The sequence below is a fragment of the Ostrea edulis genome, chromosome 10 (assembly GCF_947568905.1).
Source record: "Ostrea edulis chromosome 10, xbOstEdul1.1, whole genome shotgun sequence".
NCBI lineage: Eukaryota > Metazoa > Mollusca > Bivalvia > Ostreida > Ostreidae > Ostrea > Ostrea edulis.
Genome location: NC_079173.1, coordinates 29,047,574 through 29,061,698, shown reverse-complemented (window position 1 = coordinate 29,061,698; position 14,125 = coordinate 29,047,574). Strand labels below are relative to the sequence as shown.

Here is a 14,125-nt window from a genome sequence, read left to right as displayed (position 1 = left end):
TCACTGTAATTCTGTGTGTTAGTATCACTGTAATTCTGTGTTAGAATCACTGTGATTCTGTTTGTTAGTATCACTGTAATTCTGTGTGTCAGTATCACTGTAATTCTGTGTGTTAGTATCACTGTAATTCTCTGTTAGTATCACTATAATTCTGTGTGTTAGTATCACTGTAATTATGTGTGTTAGTATCACTGTAATTCTGTGTGCTAGCATCACTATAATTCTGTGTGTTAGTATCACTGTAATTCTGTGAGTTAGTATCACTGTAATTCTGTGAGTTAGAATCACTGTGATTCTGTTTGTTAGTATCACTGTAATTCTGTGTGTCAGTATCACTGTAATTGTGTGTTAGTATTACTGTAATTCTGTGTGTTAGTATCACTGTAATTCTGTGTGTTAGTATCACTGTAATTCTGTGTGTTAGTATCACTGTAATGCTGTGTGTTAGTATCACTGTAATTCTGTGTGTTAGTATTACTGTAATTCTGTGTTAGTATCACTGTAATTCTGTGTGTTAGTATCACTGTAATTCTGTGTGTCAGTATCACTGTAATTGTGTGTTAGTATTACTGTAATTCTGTGTGTTAGTATCACTGTAATTCTGTGTGTTAGTATCACTGTAATTCTGTGTGTTAGTATCACTGTAATTCTGTGTTAGTATCACTGTAATTCTGTGTTAGTATCACTGTAATTGTGTGTTAGTATCACTGTAATTCTGTGTTAGTATTACTGTAATTCTGTGTTAGTATCACTGTAATTGTGTGTTAGTATCACTGTAATTCTGTGTGCTAGTATCACTGTAATTCTGTGTGTTAGTATCACTGTAATTCTGTGTGTTAGTATCACTGTAATTCTGTGTGTTAGTATCACTGTAATTCTGTGTTAGTATCACTGTAATTCTGTGTGTTAGTATACTTGTAATTCTGTTTGCTAGTATCACTGTAATTCTGTGTGTTAGTATCACTGTAATTCTGTGTGTTAGTATCACTGTAATTCTGTGTGTTAGTATCACTGTAATTCTGTGTTAGTATCACTGTAATTTTGTGTTAGTATCACTGTATGTATGTGTGTTGTTTTTAGTGATATATAGCGCCGTATTACATAGTATCACATCTCGCGGTATTTTGAGCGTAACTCTGATACCGTCTTGTGTTTCATAACACATTGTTTGAAGTAAGCCTGTATTTCCAATAACGGTCATGCAGCGCTTTATAAAAGCCGATTTTCCATTACAATGCGGACGCTTGGATATATTGTCATTTTAAAATTTGGATCTTTTAGCATCCCTCTCTCCTTATGACATTGATTGTTAAAACAGACATGGGATATCTTATTGTTCTATTAGTTTTATCAATCCATTTTGACCTGACGGAAAGTTATGAAACACGAGATGTAAGTAAATGTTTTTTTCCTTAATTATTCACAGGGTGTTCTAGTAATACCTTTTTTTGAAATGTATTTTTCATCTCTATGATTTATTGATATATCGTGATGCTTGATATATTTTAACTTACGCCGTTTTAAACTGATTCTTTATTTTCCTACCTTCGGGCCGGTACCCAAAGTGCCACGCTAAAACAATGAGTTGAGTTTGCCAAAAATCACACAAATAACAATTTTAAGTTGTTTCCTTGATAATGGAGACTTGGTTTCGATAACCCCGACTCTGTATCAAGACACCTGGAAAGAACTGCGGAGATAAAGTGCTATTTTTATTATATTGTGGAATTTACGTCAGTGTATAAAACAGCTGTATATTCTTTATACACTGATTTTGCCTACGGATTACTCCGTTTAACTGATCAAAATATAGGACTCACGACACGTGTGACCGGTCGACAGGGGATGCTTAAGGCACCTGATTCACCTTTGGTACATGTATGTGGCCCATGTTTGCCCAACTCTGAATTTTGTATTCCTTATAGAAGCTATGAGATTGATCACTGTTTGTTATTTTCACCTTTATAGGAGTTATGAGATTGATCACTGCTCGTTATCTTCTCTTTTATAGGAGTTATGAGATTGATCACTGTTCGTTATCTTCACCTTTATAGGAGTTACGGGATTGATCACTGTTCGTTATTTTCACCTTTATAGGAGTTATGAGATTGATCACTGCTCGTTATCTTCACCTTTTCCTGATCACTGTTCTTCCTTATAGGAGTTATGGGATTGATCACTGTTCGTTATTTTCACCTTGATATGAATTATGAGATTGATCACTGTTCGTTATATTCACCTTTTCATTGAATGTAAGACAAATCGAGTAGAATGTTTACATGATGTACGGTACGGATGACAGACAGTAACCATGGCATGTTTACACGTACAAGTTAATTGGTAGGGAGGGCGGCGCTTGAAACCATGCAAATTCACCCCCTCCTTAGCGAATATTTAGTTCCATTCTAACGTCCCTTTGTATGCATTTCTTGTTTGTCAGTAACCTCGCATAGATGACAATCCACAACGTTTGTTAAGTTCACTTGTCTAAATTTAGCAAGATATGAACTCCAGATTTCTCAAACACTTTTCTAAGGAATTAAATTAATTCTTACTCATATAAAATAAGTTGAGGAAGTAATCAGTTGGTAGAGCATCTGACTAGAGATTCAGGTGTCCGGGTTCAAACCTCGGTCTGGTTCTTTGCATTTTCTCCCCTCCTGTTACAATATCAATCCCATTGCTATGATGTCAAATGGGAAGAACAACACGTGTTATGTTTTACTTTAACCGATACCTACATAGTATCTAAAATACATTATCTATTTATAGGAAATGAAAAAAACATAAAGTAATATATGTCTAAACATTTATTGTTTGGTGTTGTTGGTCGTGGCATAATACATAAGCAGCAATGGGTCGCCAAGCAGGGCAGACCCAACAATCAAGCAACAACACAATACAAAACAATTAAGCAGGATTCCGATTATTTTTTTTAAATTTTCAAGAGCTTAAATTGTATGCTACCTTTTCTGTTTGAAGAGCATGTAAAAAAGGAATTAGTGTATACCAAACCCGATCGTGTAGGCCAAACCCAAGCCAAAATCAGACATCTCCTCATAAGATAAAGGCATCTATATTATAATTATATAGAAGCTAATATAAAACTTTTTAAAAAGTTTTATGTCTGAAAGATGACTCCTACGTATTCTAGATTCAAGGGTGAAGGTCACTCATTCCTCATTTAATCTAGTCATTGAAATAGTTTCCATGCCTTTTTTTAAATGCATGTACGATCTCAGATTGAGCACAGAAACTTGATTAGAAAAGCCTAACCATTGATATGATGAATCTATTGATCTTGAGATCAAATATCAAGGCCGGTCTTGGTGACCTCTCCATATGAGTGAAAAAGTCTCGATAAAATCGTTAAACAAGATAGAATCAATCAATCATTCAAGATCACTAATATACGATTTGTTAGGGCCCCGCATGAAATGCGGGAAGTCCTATAGAAATCACATTGTCCGTCCATCTGTCCGTCCGTCTGTCCGTCAACACTTTCTTTGTGACACGATAACTCAAACAGTTTTATCGTACAGTTTTCAAATTTGTACAGAAAAAATCTACAATAAGAAGAAGACGCCTATAGAGTTTGGGGTCATGTCACTTTGTCTGTCTGTATATCATGATCTTTGTTATTATGAACACTTTCTTTGTGACACAATACCTCATACAGTTTTCATTGTACAGTTTTCAAATTTTGTACAGAAATACTTTACAATAAGAAGATACCTATATATTTTGAAGTCATGTCACTTTGTCTGTCTGTTTATATGGCATCATCTTTCTTTTTATGACCGCATCTATTTACCACTGTCTAAGGGAGATAAATCAATTTGAATTATGATATACAATGTATTGATGTAGAACATTTACAAAAATTAACTCTACAACATTGTATATTGAATAAACACGTCATTCCCAGTCAACAATTCTCGATCGGGATCGGAATACGAAATAAAATGTCTTATATCCGGTAGCAAAGTGAAACTGCTTCAAGAAATTGAATTATGTACTAATTGCACGTTACACCTATGAGAACTGTTCCTTTTAATAAAGAAAGTCATGGAATATATACAAAATGAGTGTACCTTATTCATTACTGTTACCGAACTTTCGTCGGTGAAAATCTCGATATGGCGTGTTACACTGCGCTTGTTGACGGTAAGGTCCACATTTTCTACGCGAGTATTTTGATATTTGCTTTTGAATTGTTTAGCGCATGCATGGTATGTCTCGGCTAGGAATAATGGAAACTTTCTCACCTATGTATGTAAAGACATATTCTATAGATTTCTATTTTTAAAAATGTAGAACACTTTTATCAAATGGCGATCTCTTTGAAAACGCTTAGAGTCCGATGTCAGAATTTCCTTTTCCAAGATATAAATAATTATGTCAAATTCATATCCTTTTCAAATAGTATGTACCATATTTTGTTCCAGTTATCTATTTTGAATCCCCTATTACAATGATATTTAGTTGCACTCTGTTGTGTTTGAGTGGATGAGTGTGTGTCGAACACAATTTAAATTTGCATCAGTATCTGATAAATATGCTTCATGATTCCTTTTTCACAAATAAATTTACATTCCAATGTATCTTTGAATATTATTAATTCTAACATATATACCAGCCCCAAACATTGCTATATCAAATACAAACCCTCAGCGGGGCCCTTGCTGACCGTGTCAGTTTTCTAGTTTCATGTTAAGATCACCGTACCTAATTAAACGTGTCAGGCAGAATTGTAGCAACGAAGCTTCACATTACAAATCTCCTTAGGGTATGGATGGCCCATACAATATGTAATATCGATGTCTTTCATATGTTACAAACAGTGGCAATGTATTTTCTTAAATCGTTATCATGATTGGCCTTCGGGGTGTGTGTGGGGGTGTAATAGACGTAATAAATTACATTTCATATGGCTAATTGTATTCGTATTACTTACAAAAACATAAATTTAGTTTTCATCTATATCATTTTTGAAAAAAAAAAAAAGTTTTATTTGAAGCAAGTTTCGTTAAGACGTGTTACGACGGAGCATGGCCTAAACCGGAAGGGGGTGTGGTAAAGAAGTGGGTGTGGTTGTAGTTAAGGTGCGGTTTATCTTATTATTCAGACACGTGACAACTATATGTGGGCGTGGTTGTAGTTAAGGTGTGGTTTATCTTATTATTCAGACACGTGACAACTATATGTGACTTGTGTCAGACAATTTGACAGTGAAACATGACATACATGTATATCACAATCATATCGGCGTTAACCAGATGAGTCATGTCGACGATAATTAGATGAAATTGAAGGATTACACCGGTAACTGATACGCCTCTTGTCTCATTGAACAATTTTACTCATTTGCACATGACGTCACCAGGTTTAAGTAAAGAAACACAACGGTTGACTCTTACGCCTACCATGACATGTGACCTCCATTGTTGGGGTCATATACGAGATACTCGTGACTTCTACTAACTAATGCCGGGCAGTTGAAATTTATTATGGATAAAAAGTGGAGGATACATATAACAATAATTTGAAATTCAAAACTTTTAAAGAAGGTGTTGCACGTCTCATGTCAATTTCCCTAAAGGCGTTGCATGAAAGATCGATAAAATGAAGTTAATCAAATTTACGATAAAACCAATTGAAACTTAGTGTCTTGATTCAAACATTTTTGAAAATAAGTTTAAAAGACGTGTATTGACAAAATTTGCCAAGATAATTCGAGTTTAAATCAAGCAATAAGCGATTTATATGATTTTTAGAGTTAAAATGGAGGGATATCCCCGAATTTTAGAAAAGCTGCCTCCGTGAAACAAATTGAATTTAGCATGAATATGTTCTTCGAGTTTTCCGCTAAAAAAAATGGCATTTTTTAGTAAAATTCAAAAAATCGAAACGACTTTACTGGTATTATTTTCATTTTCACCTGTACGTTGGTGTTCCTAAGAAATGTATGAGCTATTGCGTGGTTCAGTGGGTAAGAAAAAAAAGGTCGTCGAGTTCCATAGGTAAACACGAGTCCTTTTTTAAAACTACCGGGTTCGAATCCCTCACGAACACAATTTTTTTTTCATATTACATTTTCCATCTTTATTTTGTTTCTTAATTGAAACACACTTCTAGTTTTTATAAATGTTTCAGGTCAAATCTCTGTTTATTACAATGTGCCAATTTTGAAATCAGCTTCCAACCTGGACACTGTTTAGTTTGTGAATAGGATTCGCTGTAAACACGCCGAACACAGCATGCGATACCTGTGTTTTAATAGTCAAGGCTGCTAACGAAAACTGGTATGTTTTTCTGAGTGAAAGGTGTTGACAAAGGAATAATTTGGTGTCTTTCACGAAAAACCGCTGTAAACTTTGCAAACCCCTGAAAGAAAAACTTTAAGGCCAAACAAGGTAAATCACCGTTAAACAGTTTGAGTGGATATAATGTTATGTATTCCAGTAGCATATTGCTATGGTGAATTAATGTTTTCAGGTGCATGTACATATAATTTTCTTGAATTGTATTAATGCGTATTAAACTTCCCATATTTTGTTTGTGGTCAGAGTCATGTACAGTTGCTAACTGTTGGTTGTAGAAAATAATACATACAAGTATAAGAGCTTCTAGACTGTAGTAGTATAGAATATTAGACATTTGATACACTCATAACATGTAACTGTATATATTGTTTCTGATACTCAGAAGAGAGAAAAAACCACAATTCAATTTTTACGATTTTAAAACTATTTATGTTTATACTAAATGCATAATGTATTGACACATAACATGTCTTAGGCTTGCCCTTAGTAATGGGGATAAATGGCAAATACGCAATAAGTATAAATATGGATGAAGGTCAGTTCTACGTCACAAGTGCTGGCACCGAACTCCGATTAGGGAAAATTCCCGCGTCGGTGCAACACCCTCAAATTTACTTTATTTAGTAACAAAAATGCAGTTTTGAAAGAAAGAAAAACCAATGCCCTTGCTGAACTCGAACCCGCGATGTACATTTTAACAATCGACGTACACAAAAAGTACTAATTTATTGAGCTACTCAACAGGGCAATGATATTCTAAATGAATACACAAATATTGCTTATGTATATTTTTTTTCATTCATGTTTTAAACGGAAGTCAGCCATTATGACGATGTAGAGTACCTCCTTAAGGTCTAATGCATCATGGGTATAATGCTTTGCGATTATGTATCTAACCACGATTTAAAATTCAGCGAAACAAACATTAACATCTTTAATATAGTTGTAGCTTTGATTTTTCGATTAACAGCGACATAAAACAATAATTGACATTTGGGTGTAGGGTTTAATTATTTGATTTACTATTGTGAAAAATATTATGCTTTGATTTCTTGTGGTTAAACTTCGACATTTCCTTATCATTACGTACAGCGACGTCGAACGTTCACGATTCTCGATATTCAGTCAATGAGCTAAAAGTATAATGATTGTGTTTTATAGTGAATTCATATGATAAAAAATCCAATACATTAACGCGTTAGAAAAACTGGTCTAAAAAACTCTTGACTTATAAGTGGACAATATACAGCTTTCAAGAACTGTCGGTTATTGATGAAGTTGATGCTGTTGTTTTATATCAGAAGTCTCTCAGATGAAACGTGACCCTTTCAAAACAAGACAAAAAGTTATTGAAAACATTATTGGGAATCAATGGGTCTTCATTGGCTGTATGCACAGCTGAACTGATCTGACCTAATTCAAACTATCATCTTTTTATCACAGGCTCCAAATTTAAACAGCCTCTCTTCTATAAATATGCCCGACAGATAAGTTTTTGATTTAAGGGGCCTTATGCATATTCCTTGACTTCCGCTCATAAGCAAACCTTTTAGCAGCTCCTGACCAATGCGCAAGGTCTAGCCGGCTTGATCATCATAGTTATGAAATCGCTGCGCTGACACACGCTACATGGTCATTGAGAAAAGTACTAAATGTCAAGTTATTTGCTTAAATCTAAGAGGACTATACATGATGCACATTCACTTTGCATTTGAAAAAGAACCCAATGCAGTCTATGTGTTTATATAAAAAAGACAGTCCCAATGGTTAATCGCAGCTACCGGTACATGATTGTTCTCTCTCTCTCTCTCTCTCTCTCTCTCTCTCTCTCTCTCTCTCAGGATGTAGAATCAAGTCCCGAGCAAAACCAAAAAGAAAACAAAAACGGAAAACAGAGACACGTGTATACGATTATTTGAACTTCTGAAAGAAAGCACAAATGGAGGAATATATCTGGTATCTACTCGTACTCGCTCCTAGTACAAGAAAAGCTATTTATCATTTGCAAATTACCCTGTGTAAGTAGAAGATAGGATTTTGTCAGAGGAATATGGTTATTTTTTCCTTGTTCACCAAACTTGAAGTTTTCTTCAATATATGTCATGACTCTTAGTACACAGAGGGAAAACCAAAACCATCAATAGAAAGTTATTTCATTTTATTTTAATTCTAATCCACAGCACCGAAAACTATATGACGCGTGTTTGTGACGTGAGAACACATTTGTGTATTGTGTTTTAATCGACATGGAGTGCTGTCATTCCCTTGTATCTAAGAGTATCGTTGTGTTTGGTAATTACTACTTAATCCGGAACTATCACTTCCTTCCTCTAGTCACAATGATATAGATTTTTAGGAATATTTGAACGTCGCACGTTTCATAATCAATCGCCCTAAAACCAATGGTGCGTCATTCAATACTGCGTGACGTCACCTCTGCACTGCTAAACCATGTGATCAATATTTACATGTACTTTGTAATGAAAAAGCATCCGGGGAATAATTTAAAAATGATCTTTGTGGATTGAAATGTAAAAATAAAAAAGTTATCGAAAAATCTCACAAGTCCCGCAAGATTTTCGGTTTATTTTCTAATAATTCAGTTATTGTATTCTAGTTTCTGATTGGTCAAATTCAAATTAGGTAATGCAAGTTATATTTGTACACCATGGTTTGGTATGGGGACATGTATACCACTTTGACAACCAGCAGCCGGAACTACTTGTGTGGTTTTTTTTTTTTTATTTACATCACAGTACTGTTTCGGGGTCTCCAATGAAATAAAAAGTCAACGTGTGCAAGAAAACATTTCTGTTTGATACACAGAGTTTAGCAAGACGTACATACATAATGTATATGTAATCTACTTAATCACTGTTATAAAAAGTCAATACAGTCTCTATATGATGTTCTAATAGTAGATTAAAACAAAGATAAATATTCAAATCAATGGTATACCAAGTATTTTTAAACATTCCTTTGTTCATTTTGAAATACATTTCTCGCTGGGAACGGGGGATTGCTTGATCCGCCTCCCAAAGTAAAACAAAAATCAAGTGCGTCACATTTTATCATAATGACGTCACATCACATTAACACATGGATCACGATTGGTCACTTGCTTATACATTTTTTCCTGTCGGATTTATTATTTGCGACAGTATTGCATGCAAGGATTGGTCTTGATGTAGTACTTAGAAACTTTCATAACATCAAAAGTCGCAAATTTTTTCATTTTCTGATATTTGATGGCTTGTTTTGGTTAGTGTCAAAGACTAAACAATGCAATTTCCCGTATTTTTTCAATCTCTACCGTAGCGACTTCAAAGCCGATCTTTAAATGAAGCGCAATGTGTATTGCATGCATAGCCTATATATATTTTCTGTGATGAAGTTCGTAACAAACTTCACCTTCGAGAACTACCTTTACAATTTTGATAAATAGGCTTCGTACAAAACTAAGATGGTTGTTTTGACTGCTTGGTGAATCATTGCGCGGCGCAAGTGATTTGAATTCTTCAGTATTTAGGCCCTATGTACATTTTTTTTAACGAAGATTAGTTGGTTTGTCTTTTTGCATAAAATTATAAGGAATTACTTTATTTTTTTTATGATTTATACTTATTTATACATTACTTTCATTTATACTTTAATTCTTTTTTATAATCCGCTTCGCCCCCAAAGGCATTATGTCCCAAAATTAAAGTCGTTTCATAAATAATTTTGAACTAAAATGTCCTCCTTCTTTGGCTACATATTACTTTTAAAAAAAAAATATTCCAACAACACTATACGTCTGCCACGTTTTAAAAATGGATCGAGTATCCTACCGTCACGATGTGCGATCAGGTATCTTACCGTCACGATGTGCGATCCACTCAAATGCTGTAAAGCCTTGACAGTGGGATTATATAATTCATGACGTAGACAGGAGTCATCAAATTCGTAGTATTTTCTGTCACTATTGTATATTGTTAATATTGTTTTCCAGGGCAGAGTGCAAGATGCCCACACTCTATATCAGGTAATGAAACTTACAATGACACATTCGTTTTGTAAGTACCGTTGTCCCAGTGCATTGTTTTAAAAAGTGATAAAGTATCCCTGTATTACATGTAATACATGGTGTATTAATACACGGACATGTAATAATTCGTTAATTTCAATCAATAAGCAATAATAAATGTACGCTAAACTGTGTTTTTGATCTTTATTATTATTATTTTTCCTTAAAGAAAAACAATGTGCGATTGAATAAGCACATCAGAAAATGCTTGTTAATGTTTTATGTCAGGCACTATTTATTCCTGCGCTCTGGAATACCTTTGAAAGGAATTCATCAAAGTCTGACATTTTTCACTCCGCTAGATACGTGTTAGATATAGTTTCACGCCAAGGAACTAAAACAATAAGTTTGAGACACATCAAGGATGTTCACTCTTCAGCTTTTCGTTAGATGTTATAACTTTGTAGAGAAAGGGCCAAACATATGATGAATGTATTACTTAAACCTATCCAGTTTAACATTTTTATGTTAATTCAAATTTTAAAGGGTTCTGAAAGAACTACATTTTGTGGCGGAAGGACTACTTAATGAAAAAGCTCTACATCTGCACGATTTTACCGGTTCTGTTTCATGTAAGAGGTTCTCAATATCTATACCTTTAGACAAATATTTTTTGATAGTAGAGACTTGAAACTAATTCATACGTTTTAAATTCATTAATTTGGTTGATACATTTTCCCAAACAGATCTTAAAAACGTCTACACATGTATATTAAATTACCAGAAATATATGAAAATTTTGATATTTTGGCCAAAAATTAAAAAACATGGTATGAATAAGTTGCCTCTTCAATGTAGAGATACAAAATATACTTTAAAAAATAACATGGCAATAGCACAAAACTCAGTGCAAACTAATCTCAGCGAGATTCGTCGAGGCTGGATATTTGGACTGACGCCTCTTCTAAATCTCAGACCAGTGTTACACAAAGTGACTCGGGAAATCTTGCCTGAACTTCGGCCGCTTGTTTCGATTAAAATGGTTAAACTGAATTTCCTGTCCGCATTTACTTTTTGCCTTAGACATCCTATTAATTCCCTATCACAATGAAACATGCGTTTTTTACCTTTACATGATGTAAATCCCACAGTAAAGAGAGTTTGCTATTTTCGAAGCCGTTGCAATGGCCACCATTTCATATTTACCTTCTCAACAATAAAGAGTTCCGATAAACTATTTCATGAACAGTTTGTACTACGATTGGAAATACAGAACTTACTGATTGACAATTACTTTGTGCAAAGCATTCACATTGTAAGCATAAAAAATTAAAAGCAATGAAAAGGAAACTGTGTAATATTTAATCAATCTATTTGAAGGCGTCCTAAACTATTTAAACTAATGCCCCTTTAATATGCTTGTTGTAAATTAGTAAACATTACGGTTCAAGGCCATAATAGAGGCTGAACAGGATAATATATATCACTTTAGATTGATAGCAGGTGCCCGTTTATTTGAATTGGAACTTCGTATTGTATTTATCGGGTAGTTAAAACATCGTATTGACCTCAGCAATGTAAATAATAGAATATTATTTATATCCTTTGTAACATCGTATTAACTTCAACAATGTAAATAATGGTATACTATATCTGTCCTTTGTAACATCGTTTTGACCTCAGCAATGTAAATAATGGAGTAGTATTTATATCCTTTGTAACATCGTATTGACCTCAGCAATGTAAGTAATGGTATAATATCTCTGTCCTTTGTAACATCGTATTGACCTCAGCAATGTAAATAATGGTATAATATCTATGTCCTTTGTAACATCTTATTGACCTCAGCAATGTAAATAATGGTATAATATTTCTGTCTTTTGTAACATCGTATTGACCGCAGCAATGTAAATAATGGTATAATATTTCTGTCTTTTGTAACATCGCATTGACCGCAGCAATGTAAATAATGGCATTGTATCTCTGTACTTTGTAACATCGTATTGACCTCAGCAATGTAAATAATGGTATAATATTTCTGTCTTTTGTAACATCGTATTGACCTCAGCAGTGTAAATAATGGCATTGTATCTCTGTACTTTGTAACATCGTATTGACCTCAGCAATGTAAATAATGGTATAATATTTCTGTCTTTTGTAACATCGTATTGACCTCAGCAATGTAAATAATGGCATTGTATCTCTGTACTTTGTAACATTGACAAATCTTGATGATTAATCTCTGTAGTGGGCAACAATGAACCACAGATATGAATCACAGTATTTGTCACGGTGAAAAATAGATAAAAGTCTGTATGATGAATTTTTATGTTCTGTCATAGGAATACGGACGATTTCGATACCACTGACAGATATGTAGGACGAATTCTGCCAAGAAAAGGGGAAAAAATGACAAATATGAATTATCAATCTCTATATTGTTTCAAAGCGGTACCGACTTTTGTAGTGAGAGTTTACGTTGGGAGAAAACTTTGGATATATGCATGCAATCTTACGATTTCCTTTCCTATCATATACATTATAAACATTATCATATAGTCATTTCTAAAGAGTCTTTATCATTCGATAACTGAAGATAAGAATAGATTATCTATGTTAATTATTTTGTCGAATCGAAAGTAAAATTCACGATTCCTACATCATCTAGATCTCGGTTTATTTCAAAATGATTCTCCACAGTCATGTACATCTCAGAACGGAATGGGGACCAACTTTTTTCCTTTGTAATGTTAGAAGTCATTATATAGAGGTTTATCTTTGGAATATAACAACGTTAGATAATGTGCATGTATTTTTACCCCCCCCCCCAAAAAAAAAATGAAAGCTTTCTTTCTGACACAAGACTGGTAATATAGCTAAGAATATCACAGCTAAAGGGTCTAGATTGTTACAATATACAGAAAGGGCATATTGCAAATACAGCGTATTTGTAAAAAATAAAAATAAAAAAATAATTAGAATATTTTGATGGACTTTAAAAAAGTTCTAAGTTGAAACATTGACAAAAGTAAAACGAATGGTAGTTCAGTGCTAAAGCGTTCGCTTGGTAATCGGTAAGTCGTGAGATCGATCCCCGCTTGTGTCACTGCCGCGTCAAACGTAAGTCGTACACATAGGTAGTGATTTCTCCTTCGTCTAACGCTTGTAATCTAAGAGTGAGAATCACGGGTTTCTTGGATATGACCTTACAAACGGAGGTCCCTTGTGGCGGCAAACGTCAGCACGTTAAAGAACCCACACTGCTACGGCCCTGAGCACTAAGCATAGGTCTAACTTTGTGGTACTTCACCTACAGCTGATGATGCCTCAGTACGAATAAAAAAAATTCGATTGTACGCAGAACACACAAATAATCAACCAATTAAGCAATACTTGTTTAATTCAAGAACAAAAAGGTCAAATCTGATCTATATTATTCGCTTCAGTTTTCTAATGCTGTCGATTGTGTTGCTGGTCACGAATGTCGGTAACGGACATAAACTTCGCAATGTGTCTAAAATTCCATAGTGTAAACTGTTTTCACAAACACTCAGTATCGTAAAAAAAAAATATGGCGGAGTTTAGCATTACAAGTACGCAGGAAACAAAATCGACCTGTAAGTAATTATAATCTCATGTCAGCTTTAAGTCATGCGTTTTTACCTATAGACGCAACACCTAATCTGATGGCAGTTAACGTTTTCAAGAGCGATTACAAAGTTCGGTGACTTCTATCGCGCATCGGAATCTAATAAAAACCCGGGCTTAATTAGCTATATAGCCGTAGATAACG

General features: G+C 34.2%; 1 protein-coding gene across 1 annotated transcript in view; it reads left to right on the top strand.

The window, feature by feature from the left end:
- Positions 1–1,211: 1,211 nt before the first annotated feature.
- LOC125665699 (secretin receptor-like) overlaps positions 1,212–14,125 on the top strand; it is a 101,205-nt gene continuing 88,291 nt past the window's right edge. Inside the window, exon 1 of the mRNA XM_056152409.1 lies at positions 1,212–1,392. Coding sequence (XP_056008384.1) covers positions 1,297–1,392 — 96 coding nt within the window. The 5' untranslated portion in view covers positions 1,212–1,296. The remainder of the gene's footprint in view (positions 1,393–14,125) is intronic.